The sequence below is a fragment of the Micromys minutus genome, assembly GCF_963924665.1.
Source record: "Micromys minutus genome assembly, chromosome: 2".
Classification (NCBI taxonomy): Eukaryota; Metazoa; Chordata; class Mammalia; order Rodentia; family Muridae; genus Micromys; species Micromys minutus.
In genome coordinates this window covers 70753237-70773803 of record NC_137971.1, presented here as the reverse complement: position 1 = coordinate 70773803, position 20567 = coordinate 70753237, and the positions used below count along the sequence as shown (strand labels likewise).

At 47.2% G+C, this 20567-nt stretch overlaps 2 protein-coding genes across 3 annotated transcripts; one reads left to right on the top strand and one right to left on the bottom strand.

The window, feature by feature from the left end:
- Positions 1–3974: 3974 nt before the first annotated feature.
- KAT8 (lysine acetyltransferase 8) lies at positions 3975–15431 on the top strand (the record flags this gene model as incomplete). The annotated part of the gene is made up of 11 exons (XM_080912876.1): positions 3975–4185; positions 5702–5776; positions 5845–6020; positions 10231–10284; positions 10366–10530; positions 11874–11963; positions 14150–14290; positions 14381–14474; positions 14578–14728; positions 14863–15017; positions 15271–15431. The coding sequence occupies 11 exons, from the start codon at positions 3975–3977 to the stop codon at positions 15333–15335; spliced, it is 1377 nt and encodes a 458-aa protein (XP_080769002.1). The 3' UTR covers positions 15336–15431.
- Positions 15432–16026: 595 nt separating this feature from the next.
- PRSS8 (serine protease 8) lies at positions 16027–19494 on the bottom strand (the record flags this gene model as incomplete). 2 transcript variants are annotated; one of them, XM_080912504.1, is made up of 6 exons in its annotated part: positions 16027–16350; positions 16453–16619; positions 16702–16973; positions 17523–17685; positions 19125–19142; positions 19386–19494. In XM_080912504.1, the coding sequence occupies 6 exons, from the start codon at positions 19468–19470 to the stop codon at positions 16027–16029; spliced, it is 1029 nt and encodes a 342-aa protein (XP_080768630.1). The 2 variants fall into 2 exon arrangements, with proteins under 2 accessions (XP_080768630.1, XP_080768631.1); XM_080912505.1 differs by lacking the exon at positions 19125–19142 and having other exon boundaries at positions 19386–19470.
- Between the last annotated feature and the right edge of the window lie 1073 nt (positions 19495–20567).

Below are 20567 nucleotides of genomic sequence, written 5' to 3'. Positions count from 1 at the left end.
TTGACTTGGCAAGAGTGGGAGTGACTTTGGCAGCCTCTGCTCACTGAATAAATCTTTCTGGGCCCCAGACGATGTTAGAGGCTCCAAAAGACTTAGCTTCAGGCCGACTCTTCCCTTCTGAGAGTCATGAGTTTCAGAAGTAAAGGTCACTAGACTGGGCAGCCTTTAAGCCACCTGATTCCTGCTTGGATGAGGTTAAAAATACTGCCTGCCCACTGTGGCTGTAAAAAGAAATGCATGAGGTTACGCAGCGACCTGAGTACCTCAACAGATAACGGAGAAGTTCTCTTAGGGAGGACCAGGGACTTGGGCAGAAAGCACTTGAGCAGAACTATGTGGAACAGAACTTCAGGGGAACTTTCAACTCAGAGTTGTGGTTGGATAGAAGAATCAGATCTTTTTGTTGGCTTTTATTATTGTTTTTTATTTATGTATTTTTTGAGTTGGGGTTGTGGGTAGCTCAGGCTAGCTTCACACTATTGGTCAAGGATGACCTTGAAATTCTGATCCTCATCTTGTCCACACAAGTGCTGTAATTATAGTCATCCAATACCATACCTGTTTTTATACTGTGCTAGGGATAGAATCCAGAGCTTCTTTCATGCTACACAAGCACTCTTCAAGTGAGCTACATGCCAGCCTTTTCTTGAGATGATTACTCTGTATAGCCTTAGCTGCTTTGAATCTTGAGTTCTAGACCAGGCTTGCCTTGAACTTTCTGTGCTCCCTCCTCCTCTGCCTCCTAAGTGCTGAGACAGACCTGATTCCGTGTCTGACCTCTGTCACTTCACTTCTTGAGGCAGGTGTGGGTCAATACTATCTCCTGCCTCTCGTACATAGAGCTGTGGGATTGAGGCAAACAGGAAATTGTATCTGGGGGCCAAATGGAAAGTGGTGGGAAACTGCAATGCCTTAAGACATTGAAAATCCTGCTGTTTGCTAGAGAGGCGGGGAGCAGCCAAAGCACAGTGTTTGGAGCATGGGCTTTTCCCTGGAGGCAAGGCTCTGTAGATGTTTGTTTGTCTGTTTGTTTCTAAGGTTTATTTTATTTATGAGTAATATGGTTGTGAGCCACCATGTGGTTGCTGGGAATTGAACTCAGGTCCTCTGGAAGAGCAGCCAGTGCTCTTAATCACTGAGCCATCTCTCCAGCTCTGTGGATGGGTTTTAAGATAGGAAAGGATCGTTCAGGTTGGATTCTCTGGAAGCTGATCCTGGGGAGGATTTGTGTCCAAATAATTTGTTAAAGGGGTACTGTAATGCCCTCAGTTTTGGGGGGGGCAGAATGTGAGTGTGAAGCAGGAAAGGAAAGGGGAGAGCTCAAAGACTGTAATGAGAAGTCCAGAGCTAGTACATTATCCCTCAGGAACACATAAGAGAATGAAGCTCCATGGTAACCAATTCTCTCACTTGCCATTCCCTGTTTTGGGATGTGGAAATGGGAGAGTATTTACATTCCTACACTGAAAACTTTAGTCTTTCCAGGTAGAATCAATTGTAATACATATTTGTGGGCCTAGTACTAGGGGTACTTATACAGGAGTATCATGAGTTCAAGGCCAACCTGGGCTGCTTGGCAAAACCACGTCTCAACTGGTAGTTGTCAAGGAAGAGCCTCATATTCCAGTCTTTGAGAGTACATACAGGTGATCCACACAGAGAAACAACACAGACATAGCATCCGAAGCAACAAAGAGGGTCCAGGCCCAGTGAGATGGCTCAGCAAGTAAAAGCACTACCCGTGTAGGTCCATACTCACACACACCGATAGGAAGTTTTGGGGGTCTGATTACAGCCCCCACACAGTTCTAGGAAAGACAGTTGGATTTACATGTTAATCATGGCTGACACTGGCCTGAGAGCAGCATGGTGTGTGTGTTTACTGTACCTAGGCTACTCCTTAACTAGGAAGGACATCATCTGTAACTGAAGATGTCAGGCCACGTATCAAGTATCAACTGAGGTAGGAGAAGCCTGGGCAAAAGCAGTAACAATTCTGAAAAGGGTTGGAGTGGAAGGTGTCTTTTGGTTGTGTCTTCTCATTCTTAGGATACCAGGCACCTGGTATCCTGCTCTGAATTTCTTTCCTGCTCAACAGCAAAGTAACCAGTTTTCCTGGTGCCTTCTCTCTTGTTTTTGTATGTGTGTCTACCTGTAGGTTTGTGTTCATTGCACAGGTGCCTGTGGAGCCCAGAGGGGTTTAGGATCCCCCTAGAGCTGGAGTTATAGGCAGTAGTGAGCTCCTTGGTGTGGAAACAGAACTAAGATCCTCTACAAGAACAGTGCATGTTGAGTCTAACCAGCTTTCCCCTCAATGCCACACACAAAGAATTTATTCTATTCCCAATGCCATTTTGAATATACACAATCGCCAGGTATTTCTTGGGCCACAGTTTCTGAGTTCCAACCTCAAGCTGCCTCTCTCTTAAGAACTGTTATGAAGACTGATAACCAGATTAGGAAACAAAGAACTTTGAGAGAATGTCTAAATGAGATGTTTACTCAGTTCCTACTCCACCTCACACTATGGTATGTGCTACTGTAAAAGTTATCAGTACATGCTGGGTATGCAAACCATGTAGCAGGAGCCAGACAGTCTAAACAATAGGGGTGAGAAAAGGAACTTTATTCCAGTAAGCCATCTAGTGAGAACCTGGCTGGCAAGTATTATAATCCCTAAAAAAGGCATCTTGCTGGGAAGTTAATTTGATGGCAGCTTGTAATAAGGTGAACAAAGATTGGTGACCACTGTCTCAGGGTACAAACTGATTCCAAATCACTACTATTTCTCAATTCTGCACAGCTCAAGCATAAAATTCTTACAGCAAATGCTTATTCATCGACCTAATGGTATAGGTGGCCCAATACAGTAATGAAGGAAAACACATCTTATCTGATCATTGGTGGTAGTGGTAGGGTAGGTAGAAAGGTAAGTTAAACAGCAAATTAGACACGTGTCATTCCAATTCATCTACCAATAAGTTTACCTTGAATGTTGTTATATAGCTTATATAAGTCTGTGACTTAATCATATGTATATATGGTTTAACCTTTACTGAATCTCAGAGAATTGGTATACTGTACTCAGAGAAGGGTCACCATTCTCCAGGCACTGCCAAGACATTCATTGTATCCCTGTTCAATCCCTCGCTGACTGGAGATGTTCAGTAGTAGTGTTTGCCTAGCAATGCTTGAACCCGTGATGACATCCTAACCTCAACATTTGGAAGATGGAAGTTGAATGAGCACTCAAGGTTCTCCCTGGCCACACTTGGGTTTGAGTTCTGCAGGGGCTACATGAAATTCTTTGGGAAAAAAAATTTTTTTTGAAGGTAGTTTATTTGGCACACCTATTCTTTCCCCATCTTAACTGGGTTTTGCTCCCACCCTGAACGAGAGACGCAAACAGAGGGTTGGTAGCATATATAAACCCCTGAGTTTTGGCCTCAAGCACCCCATAAAACTTGGTACGATAGAACACAAGTGCAATCCCCGGAAAACTGCTACAAATTCAATGAGTTTCAGGCTAGCTACTGAGGAGAGCCTTTCAAAAAATGGGAAAGGCAGTACATGGTGCTCGCCTTTAATCCCAGCATTTGGAATCCTAAATCGGGAGAAGCCAGGTCAGCAAGTACGTAGTCAGCCTGGACTACGTCACAACAAACGACTCCACAAAAAATCCGATTGAGGCCGGGCGTGGCGGTGCACTACTCTCAAAAGGCAGAGAGGCAGGTGTATCTCGAAGCCAGTATAGTCTACATAACGAGTTCTAAGTAAGTTAAGACTATATAATTAGATCTTTTCTCAAAAAGAACCAATTTCTACCAACAACAGCCCCGAGTACGCACCACAAAAATCAAACCTTGCCACGTCACAACCTCCCCACCTCCAGCATTCAGACTATGCCCGCCCCCACTGATCCGGAACTAAAAGCGCCTCTCTGGCGGCTCTTCGGAATCACTTCCGGCACTGCAATGGCGGCACAGGGAGCAACAGCCGCAGTTGCTGCAACATCTTCAGGAATTGTAGGGGAGGGAGAGACCGGTCCAGGGGAAAATGTAGCAGTCGAGGGGCCTGCCCAGTCCCCGGGCCGGGTCTCTCCGCCGACTCCGGCGCGTGGCGAACCAGAAGTTACCGTGGAAATCGGAGAAACGTACCTGTGCCGGCGGCCGGATAGCACCTGGCGTGAGGGCGGGGTCCAGGGCCTAGAGGCGGGGTTTAGGGATGGGGCAGAGCCTAGGAATGGGGCGGAGTATGGGGGTTGGGAGTCTTGGGACGAGGGTGGTGTCTCAGGTAAGAATGCGGAATCTTGGGAGTTGAGAAACCCGCTCTGTAATGGGAGGCTAGAGTCAAAGATTATGCTTGCTGTCTCCTGTAAAGCCACCAGTAAGTTGAACGCAGTGAACACAGTGTTAGCGTATGGACACTCATTCTTGCTGGATTTCAGGCTTCGTTTCTTATGGTCATTGGTGTTTTGTTGTTGTTGTCTGTCTTTACATTTTTCTTGTCCCCTGCATCGCCAGCAAAGAGGACAGCCCAGATCATAAAAACACAGTTCTTTTTTTTTTTTTTTAAATTATGTTTCCTTTGTTTCCCTATTCAAAATAAACCTCAAGCTGCTGGGTTTAAAATAAACTCCAAGCTGAGATGGCTCAGGAGGTAATAGTATTTGTCACCAAGTCTGGTGATTTGAATTCTATCCCAAGATGGAGACAATGATTCTTACTGGTTGTCCTGGGATATTCATATAAGAGTATCCCCTACCCACTAAAAAGATAAATGTCGATCAGGGTGGCGCACACCTTTAATCCCAGTGCTGGGAAGACTGAGTTGGAAGCCAGCCTTGTCTGCATAGCAAGTTCCAGAAGAGTCGGGACTACATAGAGAGACCTTGTCGCAAAAACATAATTAGACTCCTTAAACTTTCATTTATGTCTGAGACCACTCCAGACTCACTTCCAGCAAGGGCTATTGGCAGACCAGGCCTTGTTCTGCCCTTCAGAGACAATGCGTATCTGTGCCCTTTATCATGTGTGCTTGCTTTCAGTAACCTTTCTCATGGTTTCCTGGCTAGTTCTTACTCATCTCTTCACTTTATCTCCTGTGGTGATCCCATTCTTGACCCCTGCAGGCAAAGTTAATTGCTTGTATGTTCTGACACATTTTTTTTTCCTACCTCAGCCATACTGTTAAAATTCTCTGCCTATCTCTGTCAGGGAAAATGCTAGAGAGCAAGATCTCTTGTGATTCATTACTGTATCTGCTTTCTGTGTCCAGCAGTACATAGCAGAGTGACAGACAAGTGTTGGACAGAGAGCTCTGCTCTGCTCTGCATCTGTCACTGCTACACAGTCAGCCACTCTTACTCTTTTAGGTAGGCACTATTCTTACTTTCCAGATGAAGGAACTAAGGTTCAGAAAGTCACAGTCATTTAGGACGAGTGAAGGAAGAATTCTATATAAGCCTAAACTGTCTTAATCCCTGGCTAGTTCTCCTGTGAGTGGCTGAGGTGAGCACTGAGTGGAGGTAGACCCAAACACACCTAAGTGCCAGGCTTTCTCAGTTTCCAAATCTCTGGTCCTCTGTAGCACACCCCCCTCCCAAGTTCTAACCTGGCTCACCTTGCGGGGTAAATGGCAGATGTGGACAGGCAGTTCTGGAAATTACCCCTGAGATCCCCCCCTTTTTTTTTCTTGACAGATTCAGCAGAAGTGATTCAGTCTCGAGTGAATGACCAGGAGGGCCGAGAAGAATTCTATGTTCACTATGTGGGCTGTGAGTACTTGGGGCCATGGGGCCTGGGTGGAAGGAGGAAAGCAGTCCCTCACAGTCCGTCTTAACAGTTAACAGGCGACTGGACGAATGGGTGGACAAGAACCGACTCGCTCTGACCAAGACAGTGAAGGATGCCGTGCAGAAGAACTCTGAGAAGTACCTGAGTGAGCTGGCAGAGCAGCCTGAGCGCAAGATCACGCGAAACCAGAAGCGGAAGCATGATGAGATCAACCACGTTCAGAAGGTCCTGCCCCTTCCCTTCAGGGCCCAGGCACAACAAAACCATAGAGAGAAAGGGCTTGCTCTCTCACAGTAAGATGGTATAGTTAAGATTGGAACTCAAAGTCCCAGGGGAAGGAAAAGAAACTAAAATCCGTCATTTACTTCGTTATTCAGCACCATGCTGAGTACTATAAAATCTTATCAAATCCTCCCTGAAGGTTTATCACCACAGGGGAAATTACTTCTTTTTGTGTATGAGGAAGTAGGCTCAGAGAAGTTAACGTGGGAAAATTGAACAGCTGGTTAAAAGGAAGGCAGGAGTTACTCCCAACACTCTTGGTTTGTAAGCCAGAGTATTAGGTTTAATCCACTTCATCCCTCCCCACTACTGTTGCAGAGCAGCCCTTTGTTGAGTATCTTAATTTACACAGGGAACACAGGTAGGTTTAGAAATCTTGTTAGGAAGTACATTGTCTTGGGGCCAGGCCCTAACCATGGTTTTGATACATTCTATAAAGGTATCCAAAATCAGGATTCTTTAAAAAAACAAAAACAAAATATGTGAATGTATGTGTGTGTGTAAAATTTATTTCAGAATATTTAGTATATGTATGTATATGTATGATATGTTTGTGTGCTTGTATGTGGGGGGAGGGGTATGTGTACCATGGTTTGAGAATGAAGACCATAGAGCAACTTTGTGGAGTTAGTCCTCTCCTACTTTTAAGTAGGATCCAGGGATCAAACTCAGGTCTCTAGGATTATGTGGCAAGCTCCAGTAATCCACTAAGCCATGACAATAGCCCTTTTTGGTTTTGTGAGACTGTCTCATGTAATCAGGCTAGCTTCAAACTTTCTACATAGCCAAGGCTGATCTTGAACTCCTCAGCCTCCTTTGCCTACTTCCCAAGTGTAATCCAAGGATTACAGGAGTTATCAAGCCTGGCTATCTGCTCTCTTGAGACTGTAGCCCAGGATGGCTCAGAACTGTCTTCAAGCCAGACTATTCCTGGGGATTATGTTTCTCCCATTCTTTATTTCTCTTTCCCTCCCTCCCTCCCTCCCTCTTTTTTTCCTCTCCCTTTTTTCTGTTTTGAAAGCTCAACAGATTTATTAGAGTTTAAAAGAAAAATTTAAAGTCAGGCGAGCTGTCAAGTTTAGGGAAAGAATCATGTTGTTTAAAGTGGCATGGAAGTCAGATGTATGGTGGACAATCAGCCACTGTCAGGTAGTAAAGTGTTAGAGAAAGGAGTGAGGAAGCCCAAAATGTTTGGAGGGAAACCAGAAGTGCCAAGGAAAATATTCTTAGAGGAGAGATAGAAGAGAGAAAGGAATAATTCAGAAAAGGGGCAGACCCACACTCCTACATTGATTTACAAGCCAAGGCATTGTAGAAGTCATGAGCTATGGTGTGGTTATGCATGTCCTTGCAAGCTCTTAGCAGACACAGTGCAGTGATGCTTTTCTCTCTGGACACTGTGTCACCAAGCTGGAAACTTGTTTTGGTGTGGTGCATGTAACATTTACATTTTGTGAAAGATTTTTAGATTTACATGTGTGAGTGTTGCCTGCATGTATGCATGTGTATCCAGTGCCCACAGAGTTTAGAGAGGGTATTGGATTCCCTGAGATTGAAGTTAGAAAATGGCTATAACCACCATGGGGCCCATGGGTGCTGGGAACGGAGCTCAGGCCTTCCACAAAAGCAGCAAATACTTCTAACCTCTTAGCCATTTCCCCTTTAAAATGTTTGTAGGGTAAATGTTGTTTTGAGGCAGTTTTGTTTGACTTGTAATCCATGCGTGCATATATACATAGATAGACGTTTCAGCTGGCTACAATGCCAGCTTGTTTTAGTAAGAACTGTTTTCTATCCCCTAAGCTAGAAAGACTCCAGTCTTAGCATTGTCTAGTGCACTGTTGTAAGTGTTCTGTAGGCTGTTGCTAGTCATTGCAGTGGTCCTCTGGTCACCCGTGGCTCTTCAGTACTAGTCTGTACATGTCCAGTTTGATTAGAATTTTTTTAAATTGTCATGAATTTGAGATTAAATAGCATTTGCAGTTAATGGCCGTTCTCTTGGACCGCACAGGTTTAAAATGCTGTTCTCTGACTTAAATAGAGTGACTCTCACTCAGCAGGTAGACCAGGGTGGGCTGAATATTGATGGATGAGTGATTCAACTCTCAGCAAGGTTCGATTTTCGTTGGTTGACTGGTTAGACTTTTTTTTTTTTTTTTTTTTTTTTTTTTTTTTTTTTGAGACATGGCCTCAATCTTGTTATATAGTCAGAGATGACATTTAACTAGTTTCCCTGCCTCTACCTCTGAAGTGCTGGCATACAGGTGTGTACCACCATGCCATGTTCTAACGTTTAATTCTAAATAAATACCAACATTGAAGAAAAATGGTGGTTTTGTAGTTCTTTAATGTATTTGCAGAAAAGAATTTTGTTCTGTGAACATTGAGACATGCAGCTTAAAGAGACACCTGAAGATAAAAATCCTTGTTTCTTGTCTTTGTTGGAATTGGGCCAACCCAGGGCTACTCTGTCATGCCAGTTCTGTGAACCTGGGCTAGATGCTTTACTCATTTAATGTATGATTGCTCCATCTGCATTTACACCTGCATGCCAGAAGAGGGCACCAATTACATTATAGATGGTCGTGAGCCACCATGTGGTTGCTGGGAATTGAACTCAGGATCTCTGGAAGAGCAGACAGTGCTCTTAACAGCTGAGCCATCTCTCCAGCCCCAAGACTTTGATTCTTTGTCTCAGTTTACTCTTTTGTATTGTAATAACGAGCACTGTTTCAAAGACTCATTATGAAGGCAAAATGAAATAATATTTAGTGTTTGGTAGTTACAGTGGCAGCTGGCAGGCATCCATTGGCCAGTGACCTCATCCCTTTCTGTATGTTTACTACTCTGTAATTGAAATAATTCTCTGTAAAGGCCAGGTATAATGGTGCATACCTGTAATGACAGCACTGGGGACCTGAGGGAAGCTTGGTAGGATGAGGTAAGAATTTCCTGTAAGCTTAGAGTTCAAGGCAAATTCCAGACCAGTGTGATATACATACCGAGACCCCCCGTCTCAAAACCAACATCATTAACAACTCAACACAAAAAAAGTGAATCGAGTCAGACATCTTGGAGGATGCTTGGGAAGGATGTTGAGCCTTGAAGGACAGGAAAGAGCAAAATACACGTGGTAGTTGACAGCTCTGTGGTTGACTCATCTGGCCTGTGCTCTGTGCCAGGGCGAGGTGAGCATGTGCAGCATGGAGAGAAAGCAGGGGCTTCTCAAGCTGGGAGCCGTGCATGTGTGGAAGGTTGGGGGCCAGAAGAAAGGTCTTGATCGCCATGGATTTGAGGGGGCTGAGATGGAGCAGAGAGTTTAAGGAAACTCAGTTGTCCAGACCTAAAGTGGCAGTGATTATTTAGAGTGGCTCAGAGGAAAATTCCCCAGGAACTGACTCCAGAGATAACCATAGAGAAGAGAGTTGGCACCCCCGTTGGCCATTGGTTAGTTCAGCTGCCAGGGTGACAAAGAAGGTTCGAGAGTGAGTCGACCAGTGATGCGCAGTGATGTTTGAGAGGATGAGGAACCTAGAGGTCCTTTCTGTTCACCTGCTGCCTGACATCCCGTGAGAAGATGGGGATTCGCAAGTATACTCAAAAGTTGCTGAAGTCTGTTGTTCAGGAGGGAGACCCAGGTTAGCAGCAAGTCTAGGCCAGACACGGAAATGAGATTGTTATTTAATAAGACCCAGTGTACAGCTGTAGCTTTTTTGTGGGGTGGGAAGCTTGTTGTTGAAGACAGGTTTCTCTGTGTAGCTCTGGCAGTCCTGGAACTCTCTGTAGACCAGGCTGGCCTCAAACTCACAGGTCTGCCTGCCTCTGCCTCAAGAGTGCTGGGATTAAAGTCTGTGCACCACCACTGACCAGCGACAGCAGAAGCTCTTAACCTGATTTTAGGCCCTGCTTATCTAGCCCAGGGTCCGGACTGAGGTGTCTGGATGTGTGAGTAGGCAGATAGCAGAGGAGCCAGCCTCAATCAAAACAGATGAGATTTTAATATTATTTAACATTTTTGTTACTGATAATTTAACATTATTGTTACTATGCTTACTTTATTATTATTGTGAGATCTAGAAGACACCAGATAAGCATTAAGCTCTAGGAGGGAAGTTTTAACTGTCTGTTCATCTCTGTGTACCTCTTGCCCCAGACCTATGCAGAGATGGACCCCACCACAGCAGCCTTGGAAAAGGAGCACGAGGCGGTAAGCATAAGCGGTTCTGGGGGCCAGATGGGGTACTCCCTGCCCTTTATCTTGTTCCTAATGAGCTCTCCCTGTCTTCAGATCACCAAAGTGAAGTATGTAGACAAGATCCACATTGGGAACTACGAAATTGATGCCTGGTATTTCTCACCTTTCCCAGAGGACTATGGGAAGCAGCCCAAGCTCTGGCTCTGCGAGTACTGCCTCAAATACATGAAGTTCGAGAAGAGCTACCGCTTCCATCTGGTGAGGCTGGGTCTTCAGCAGAGGTAGTCACTCACCTGGGGTAACAGTGATGAGTCCAGAGAAATTGGGGGAAAAATACCCAAGGGACTACTAGAGCCCTAGATTCCTCTGGGTGTGGTGGTTTTTCCTATAATCCTAGTGCCTAGCGGATGGACAGGAAGGTCAGAAGTTCTGGGTCATCCTCAGCTACATAGTCCAAGTTGTCATGGCCTTTGGAGAGATAGTTCAGGGGTTAAGAACATTGTATGCTCTTGCAGAGGACCTAAGTTCAGCTCTCAGCATCCCTCAGGCACCTGTAACTCAAGCTCCCGGAGGTCTAAAGCCCTCCTCTGGCCTCTGCTGGAACTTGTATTTATTTACATATGAGTATACATACATACATACATACATACATACACTCACACACACACACACATTAAGAATAAAAATCTTTTTTTGTTTGTTTGTAGACTGACCTCAATCTCTGGAGTGCTGGGATTAAAGGTGTGTGCCACCATGCCCAGCTAAAAATACCTTTTTAAAAAGAAAGGACGGAGGGCTGGAGAGATGGCTCAGCAGTCAGGAGCACTGGCTTCTTCCAGAGGACTTGGGTTCAATTCCCAGCACCCACATTGGTTTACAACTGTCTATAACCCCAGTTGTAGGAGATCTGACATCCTCATAAAGGCATACATATAAGCAAAATACACTAATGTATCTAAAATGAACAAATTAACTTAAAAAAGAGAGAGAAAGAAGAAAGGGAAACAGAGGCAGGTGGATCTCTGAGTTCAAGGCCAGCCTGGTCTACAGAGTTCCAGGCCAGCCAGGACTACACAGAGTAACCCTGTCTGAAAACACAAACAAAAAAAAAAAAATTAACAAAAACAAACAAAAAATAGAAAGGAGGGAAAAATTAAAAAGAAAGAGAGAGCTCTTTCTGCCTCTCTTCAGACCTCAGTTTCTCTTCTAAAGAATGGAGACCAAATTATTCAAGATCCTTGCCCTTTACTGAGGCCTAGTGTTGGACTCCTTTCTGAGTGGGGGTCAGCATGTAGGAAGAAGTGCTTTACCACAGCCCAGGAAGGGGGAGCTTTTCACTAGCACAGCAGGATGTCTCCCAAGGCTGAACCTGAGGTGAATGACAGGGTTAGGAAAAAGCTTAAGCAAGCTATTAGCTTCTTTGTGCCCATTAGACAATGGACCCTATTCTACTGATGAGGAACCAGGGTTACTGGATATAAGGTGTTGAACATAGGGCCTGCAGATGGCAGAGCTAAGAGGCAGAGACTCAGCCATATTGGTTAGTAAAAACCACCTGGCAGAGATCCAAAGGCCTGAAGTGTTCCTCCCTGGATCCCCAGGGTCAGTGTCAGTGGCGGCAGCCCCCCGGGAAGGAGATCTATCGAAAGAGCAACATCTCTGTATATGAAGTGGATGGCAAAGACCATAAGGTAAGCTGGTAGCCCAGGGATTGTAGGAAATTCTACCATTTTCTACATGGTTACTATCACTCTGCCAGGCAGAGGCCAGCACTTAGTATCTGCATCTGCTCTTGGCCGAGTGAGGTCTCTCGTGGCCTTGGTGCTTGGCCTGTGTTGATACATGGTGAACATAGCCAGGTGCATACCAGCTCAGACTGTTCCTGGGCTTTCCTCTTCTGACAAGGGTGGTTCTGTTTGAGTAGTTCTGGAGTCTAGAGACAGACTGTCTCGCCTCAGGTTGCTTTTTAGACAACTTCCTCTTTCTGTGTGACCCAAAGATACTTGCCTGAAAGTGTAGAGATTTCCTTTTCCTGCTCTGAAGCTGCTATCTGAGTTCCTACTTCTTACTGGAATGACCCTACTGGGAGCAGGGATAGGCTTTGAGGCCTGCTTTGCCCCTGCCTGCTAGGTCTGAGAGAGCTTTAGCAAGTATTTATGTGTCCCCTGAAGGGCCAGATAGTACAAGATGAAGAGGACAGGACCATGTCACTTCCTGGCTAGCCTCAGTCAAGTTACCTAACCTTGTTTTGTTCCTCTTTCCGCATCCATAAGACGAGTCATAATTATTTACCTCATCTGTTTGCATAAATGAGACCACAAATGTCAGGTATGTAGCACGTGCCTAGTATCTAGTAGGCTGTTAGTAAACATGGCCTTTGTTGTCGTTGGTGACCTTTGGAGCTCAGGTGACCCTCCCTGTGCTAGGGGAATCCCTGTGGAGCCCTTGCCAGCTACTCTGGCTTCCTTTAGCATGAACTGTTAGGATGACAGAAGGGGCTCCCACTCGAAACTGGGGTGTTTACCAGCCCCACCTCCTGCCAACTTTGAAACCTTAACACCAAAGTCTGGGAAGCAGCTTCCTAAGTCACAGCAGACCAGCAGTGGTGGGCTCCCACAGTCTTAGACTAAATAAGAGAGTTGAAGTGAGGAGGTAGCAAAAACCAGGCATCCTCTAATCCTAGCACCCAAGAGGCTGAAGAAGGAGAATTGCCACAAATTTGAGGCCAACCTAGGCTATAGATTGTCTAACCCTTAAATGAGAAGAGCTGGGTGTGGTAGCACAGGCCTTTAATCCCAATACCCAGGAAGCTGAGGTAGGTCGCTCTCAGAGTTCAAAGCCAGTCTAGTCTACAATTCTAGGTATAGTAAGACCCTTTCTCAAAAATAAAAATTAAAAAAAAAAACCAAACCCTTTAAATCTGTACTAGGAAGCCAACTACAAGGTGCTGTTGTCTCTCCAGCACTGGCCTAGCAGGCCCGTGTGTGTGTCAGTCAGACTGAGGCCAGCAAACGTGTCCAGCTGCATACAGCTCAGGCCTTTCCAGTTGGCAGTTGCCAGCTTCTGCTTAGCAGCTTTGTACTGACTGCTTCAGGCTCACCTGGGAATAAGACAGAGCCTGGGTAGCTAAGCATGTACCCTGGCATTCACCAGCCTTGGAACCTAAGCCATTTTTCTTTCTGAGCCTCAGTTTCCTGTTCTGAAACACAAGATACTGTTTGTAAAGATTGAAGCTGATTATTGCATGTAATGCCTACCCTTTATTTGGCCCTGAAAAGTAGCTAGATGGCTCAACAGGTAAAAGTGCTTGTTATGTAAGCCCAGCTGCCCGAGTTTATCCTGGAACCCAAAATAGGAGAGAACCAACACCCAGAAGTTGCTCTCTGACCTTCACATGTGTGCCATGACATATGGGTTCCCTTCCCCATTAACAAAGTTTAATATTTAATATTTTAAAAGTGTCAGATAGTTGGGCATGATGATCTTTTAATCCTTGAACTCGGGAGACAGGCAGGCCGAGCACTGATCTGTAAAATAAGTTCCAAGCCAAGGTCTACACGGTAAAACCCCGGATGGATGAGTGGATGGATAAGTGGAAGCTGGTCTGCACAATGAGACCTTATCTCAAACAAATAAATAATAGAAAGGAAACTGTGACCAGTCCAGCTCCTCTGTGCAAACAGACTTCACTTTGAGCCTCCTGACCACCTCACTGACTGGATGACTACTTTCTGCTTTGAATTCTGTGTTCTGAGAAGGGGCCTACTTCCTTTGCCTGACTCTGGCTCCTCTGTGCAGCCTGGTACTTAGATGCAGAGTAGTTGCCAGCTGGTCCCTGTCCGTGTTTGCTTACCCTGTCTCTACCTTTTATCCCTAGATATATTGTCAGAACCTGTGTCTGCTGGCTAAGCTTTTCCTGGACCACAAGACCTTGTATTTTGATGTGGAGCCCTTTGTCTTTTACATCTTGACAGAAGTAGATAGGCAAGGGGCTCACATTGTTGGCTACTTTTCTAAGGTACTAGACTGGAGAGCCTGGGAAGAGGGTGTTATTAACTAGGATGGGGGCTAGCACTCCCAAAGCACCTGAATACTCCGTACTCTACAGGAGAAGGAGTCCCCAGATGGAAACAACGTGGCCTGCATCCTGACCCTGCCTCCCTACCAGCGGCGCGGCTACGGGAAGTTTCTCATTGCCTTCAGTGAGTAGCTGCTGCAGCCTAGAATGTTGGTACTGTAGTTTGGGATGCTGAGGGCTGGGGTGGTGAGAGACTGGATCTTTAAGATTCTTTCTGCCACTGCCAGGTTATGAACTCTCTAAGCTTGAGAGTACTGTAGGCTCCCCAGAGAAGCCACTGAGTGACCTGGGCAAACTCAGCTACAGAAGCTACTGGTCATGGGTTTTGCTGGAGATCCTGCGAGACTTCCGGGGCACATTGTCTATCAAAGATCTTAGGTAAGAGCCTTGGTTTCTACCAGGTCCCATTAGGGACCTTGTGAAGGATCTCTTGGAACCCTACAGAAAGATTGGCCATGGATCTTGTCTCTCATCCCTTTGCTGATTACATGTGCTCGAATCCTTCTCTACAGCCAGATGACCAGTATCACCCAGAATGACATCATCAGCACCCTGCAGTCCCTCAACATGGTCAAGTACTGGAAGGGCCAACATGTGATCTGTGTCACACCTAAGCTGGTAGAGGAACACCTCAAAAGCGCCCAGTATAAGAAACCACCTATCACAGGTGTGTGGAGTGTGTGTGGTGTGTTTTGGCAGGGTGGGATAAGAACCAAGGCCTCTTTTTTTTTTTTTTTTGGCTCCTCAAGATCCCAAACCAGTTGAACTAGTTTCTAGGATGGCAGCCTAGAGGTGGTTACTCATTCCTGGGATCCCCTCCCCCCAGGTCCAAGGCTCCCTTTTGTTCTCATCCTATAAAGGTGAAACCTGGCCTGGGCCCAGAGGCCCTGCTTGCCTCTCATGCCTCCTTTCTCCCACAGTGGACTCTGTCTGCCTCAAGTGGGCACCCCCGAAGCACAAACAAGTCAAGCTTTCCAAGAAGTGAGTGGCCTGTGCCCTTTGGATCTGTGTCCTGGCCCCTAACCTGTAAATATGTGTACAAAATATCTGTTTTGTGTCATTTATTAATAAAGTAAATTCTCCTGTGTGCTGGACTTTGGAGGTACGAAGAGATGCCAAAGGGTGATATTCTTCATTTCGTCTCACATACAGCCAGTTGTGTTAAAAAACATTTACTCCTTGCTCCTTTTATTCCTCACCCTGATCCAAGCCCCAGCTAGCTCCGGTGGGGGCTCAGTCCTCCGGAGCCCAGGAGATTAAGGCTGCTGTCTTCCCTGTCAGGAAGACGGCAAAGCCTAGGAGGCAAGAGGACAAAGTGAAAGGCTCATCAGGCAGGGTGGGCAGGGCCCTGAAGCCAGCCTTCTGCAGCAGTCAGCTAGGCCACTGCTGTGTGCTAGATACAGGTTGAAGTGGGGACTGATTTTCCTAGCTGAAGCTTCTGGGAACTCCATGGGAGCCTAACCAATAAGCTGCAGATAGTAGAGAAAGGTGGCTAGAATTTCTGGTCCGTTCCACAGGCTGTAAACTTCGAGGCCCTAGATTAGATTATAATCCCAAGGAGCAAATGCAGAAGAGTGGGCTCAGAGATCAAGTCGGCGTGCTGCCCTCCTGAATAGGCACATGTCCTTGGCGTGCTGTGATCCTGGAAGCATGGTCAGCTTTGAGGATTAAGTAACTTAATGTTCAAGCCAAAGGCAGAAGAGGCCCAGGGTCAGACTCAGCGGTAAGAAAAGTGCAGGCCTTAACCATCCCTGGGTTGCAGCTGAGTTGAGGACAGAATGATGGCCGCAGAGGTGGCCATCCGGCTGGGACCCCTGAGTCTGGGGGACGGCACGGGGCTGGAGTTCTGCCACGTTGTGGTGGATCCAGGAAGCATAGGTAGAAGTCAGAGTATATACTCCAGGCCTGTTGGGGGCACCACAGGCGTCACCCCAACTCACAATGCCTGCCAAATACCAGAGGCCCTCCACAGGGCAAGAGAGTGGGCCCCCAGAGTCACCCTAAGGAAAGAAAATAGCTCAGTCAGGACAGACGTCTGGCTAATAATCATCCATGGCAGCTCCACTCTGCCCTCCCCCTCTCAGGGTAGACTCATCTGTTACCTGGCAAGCATCCTTGCCACCCTTCACATAGCCAGCACACAGCATGTCCTGCTGGATGGTGTGGGGTTCTTCAGGTACTGCATTAATGTTGTACAGGCAGCTACAGGTTTCACGGCTGATGAGTGGTACCTCAAGCTGCTGCAGGGGCCTAGGCGTCTGGAGGCTCACTGTGAGGACACAATGTGCTTACTCATGGTCCCCAAACTCAGCCTCCCTTCCTTGACCTTTGTACCCAGTGTCCCACCTCACCTGAAGGAGCCACATGACCCCATCCTGTGACAGTACAGTGAAGGCCATTGGGAAAAGAGGCATTGGCTGCAGGGAGGCAGATGGGTCTGATGTAGCGGGAGAAGGTGACAGGGCTGCTGAGTCGGACGAGCGCAATGTCACCCTCGGAGCCCTCCTCACGGTAGCTTGAGTGGGAGATGATCTGAGCCACTGTGTGGACCACAGTGTCATTGTTGAAGGAGTCCAGCTGGTGGGCCCCCAGCTTTACCTCATACTCCTCCCTGCTGTGTTCTCTGCAGGCAGAGAAGCAGAGAGTAGGACCTGAGGGAGCTCTTCTGTCCCCTGACCCCTGTTCCTTATGTTGTCCTCACTCAGATTCTGATCCCAAGCAACACTCAGGGGCCTAGTTTTACCCCATGCTCCTCACTCTTCACTCTACCTCTGATTACTTTCTTTTTTTCTTTTCTTTTTGAAAGAGACTCTCACTATGTATCTTGAGCTGGCCTAGGATTCTCTATACCAACCAGGCTGGCCTTGAACTCAGAGATCAACCTGCTTTTGCCCACTGAGTACTAGGCTTAAAAGCATGACCTCTTTGTGTGGCTTAAGAATACTAACTCCTAAGCCCACACTAGGAACTAGTCCAACCTGTGATCTGGACTGACAGAGCCTAATGTATTCCAAGCTGGTCTTAAATGTACTGTGTAGTAGCTATGGATGACCTTGAACTTCTGGTCCTGCCTCTACCTCCCAAGTACTGGAATTTCAGGCCCTTGTCATCCAAACTCCATTTTCAACCCACCTTTGACCCTCCCTCTGCCCCTCCACGATGGAGCTGGTACCTGGGAAAGCAGTGAGCAGCTGACACTACCCATCGATTTGACACGAGAGACCCGCCACAAACATGGATGCCATTGTAGGTGATGCTGACCTGCCAAGGCCATTGACCAGGCTTTGCAGTGCCACCACCTGTGATGCGTGGCTGGAAGACTGCGCCACAGGAGGCTGCCCAGGGAAAAGGGGAAGGGAAGGTCAGGCCCTTTTGTGGCCCCCACAGCAGTCCTTAGCTCTACTACCCTGACATCAACACAAAGACTTGGTTCAGAGCCTGGGAAATACATTCCTACTCAGCTACATCCCCGACCTTGGTCCCCCCATCTTTGTCTTGGCAGCTGTGAGTTCAGTGCCCTGTGCTGTCTTATTCAAGTGTCATGGCAGCCCCTTCCTCTTAAGCCTTCTTGCTTCCTATTTAGTCTACTCCTTACAAATCTGAATATATAAACCATAAATCTGGCCAAATCAGTCTTGCTGAATTCCATGGCGCCATACTGACCTGAAGATACATCCCAGGGACAGATGAGGTAAGGCCTTTTGCAAAGGCCTGCATTTGGTTCCCAGCAACCACATGACAGCTCACTATTGCTCCTAACTCTAGTTCCAGGAGATCTGATACCTTCTGACCTCCAAGGGCTTCAGGCATTCACGGGATAAACAGGCATTTACACAGGCAAAATACTCAATTTTAAAGAATTTTTTTAAAATTGCAGATACATATGGCACTGTCGTCTGACTACCCCATGGCACACTTCCTGTTCACTCCTTATCTCTGGACCTCGGTTACTACCGGGCACTCTATTCTGAATGCCTTTCCCGCCTTTCCCTAGGCTAGAGAACCATTGGAGCACAACCCCTCCACAGCATGTTCCGATCAATCCAACTGAGTCACAGGTGTCACTCTGAGCTTCTAGGGCTCTCTGCAGTGTCCAGGCTGACACCTGCTCTCATGCCTATGACTGTTCCAGCTGCACCAACCTGAGCGTTACGTAGGGACACACCTGTTCCACACCTGTTCCCACCCTGTCTCCGAATTTGCTGGGCACACAGGCACTATGGATGTGGTTGAACGAGACGAAATTGGATTTCTCAGGTTGCGGCCCCCCACCCCCAAGCTAGCAGTTGGCAGAGGCTCTTCCTCCATTCCTTTGTGACAAAGGCTACTATTCAAAAGTGAGGAAGAGTCACATCTAGGCCCCAGGGGGCTTTCACTTCCCAGTCTCCTGGTCCACCTTACAGCCCTAGAAGAACAGTGCTGTCAGTTTTTCAAGGCAAAGAAACTGGAGCTTAGATAAGGAGACGAAGCCACTAAATTGTTATGCTCGGACTGGAAAGCAGTGTGCAGAGGCTGGTCTGCATAGTTTCCCTCAGAACCACCTCATGTACCCACACTGAGAGTCAGGCTTCGATTATGCCCTCGGACAACTCACTGCTTCTCTTTACCTCAGTTTCCTCATAAAACAAGGGCCAAGATTCCATACACTCAGAGCTGTTGGGACACTTTGTGTGGCTAGGTGAACAAGTTCAGATGGGCAACAAGTTCTCCTACAACCTGCCAGGGGACTGAACCGCTGCGCCCTCACTTCCCCAAGTCCCGCAGAAAGCCTCACCTTCCGTCCCGTCAGCTCCTGGAGGGAAAGAGAGAGAGAGAGAGGAGTTGGCGGGGAGGCCTGACCCGAGTCTCCAGACCCCTTCATACCAACCGCTTTCCCAGAGGGCAACTACTTGATTAGGGGACTAACAGAAGAGGGGTAAACGGTAGGAACACAGAGATTCGTGAATTCGGGACGAGGCTGTGTTCTACAAGGGGGGTTCTGCCTGCTCTCAGCGGAGCATTCTCCAAGCCTCCCTCCCCGCCGGTCCACACTTACCGATTCCTGACTGGAGCAATCCGATAAGCAGCAGAATGACCACAGCTTCCAGCTGCCCAGGTCCCAGGCCCACCCTTAGGGCCATGGCCCAGGACAAGGGCCCCCAAAGGAGACTGGGTAGAAAAGGGAAGGAGTAGACGGCTGGTTTTGATGGCAGGATCTAGGTATGGGCTCGGAAGTGAGAAATCCCAGGATCTAGGCTAGAAAGGTGAACCAGGCTTCTCGGCAGGAAATGGCCAAGGGGAATAGACGGTGGGACACGCCTTTAGTCTCTGCAGTGACCAGTGTGGACCTGTTCTTCCTTACAACCTGGTCAACACAGAGACCTCTGCAGGCATTTCAGCAGGAAACAACTACCTGTGGGCTCCTCCCTTAGCCACGCCCTCTGCTCCGAAAGCTGGCCTTTTTTTTTTTTTTTTTTTTTTTTTTTTTTTCCTGCTTCCGACCTCTGTGGTCCTTTCTTGGCTTCTTTCACAGTGCGGGTGCTCTTGATAAAGGAAAACTGATCCTGGCCAGAGAGCAGTCCGAGGCAGGACTGGGGACTGGAAACCCTAAGGGCCAGCCAGCTATCCCAAGTTTTTCTGGTCTCTCAGTTATCACCCCTCCTACTCCTATGTCCTTCTTCCCAACCTGGCCTGGTCTAGATTTTATTAATGTAGGGCCACAGCCACCCCTCACCCTTTTCCTTCTCTCCTCAGGCCAGGTATCTAAGACTAGGGCATGGGGGAATGCCCAGGGCCAAGGCCATTCCTGGCAGGCCCTCAGTAAAGCTTGCAACCTTCCTGCAGGTGTTGAGCATATCTGGCTGTTGACAATCATCCAATAAGTATTTGCTAAGTACCTACTTGTGCACCGGCACAAGTGGCAGACTGTACCATCCATGACCTCCTTGGGATGATGATGATGAAGTAGGGACGTCAGACGTGAATCAAATAACAAAAGGCAATTATTGAATCATTTCAAATTAGGAAGCTGTGATGGACACAATTAGTGGGACTCTCAACTGCACCGTAGCTGGAGAGGCTGTGGAAGAACACTGGGAACCAGATCCTAAGAGGGCCTGGGAAGATGCTAAGGAAACAAAAGTTGGGCCAGTGTGGGGGCACATGCCTTTAAAGCCAGTTGTCTTTCCTCCCACTAAGGCAGAGGCAGGCAGGTTTCTGTGAGTTTGAGGCCAGCCTG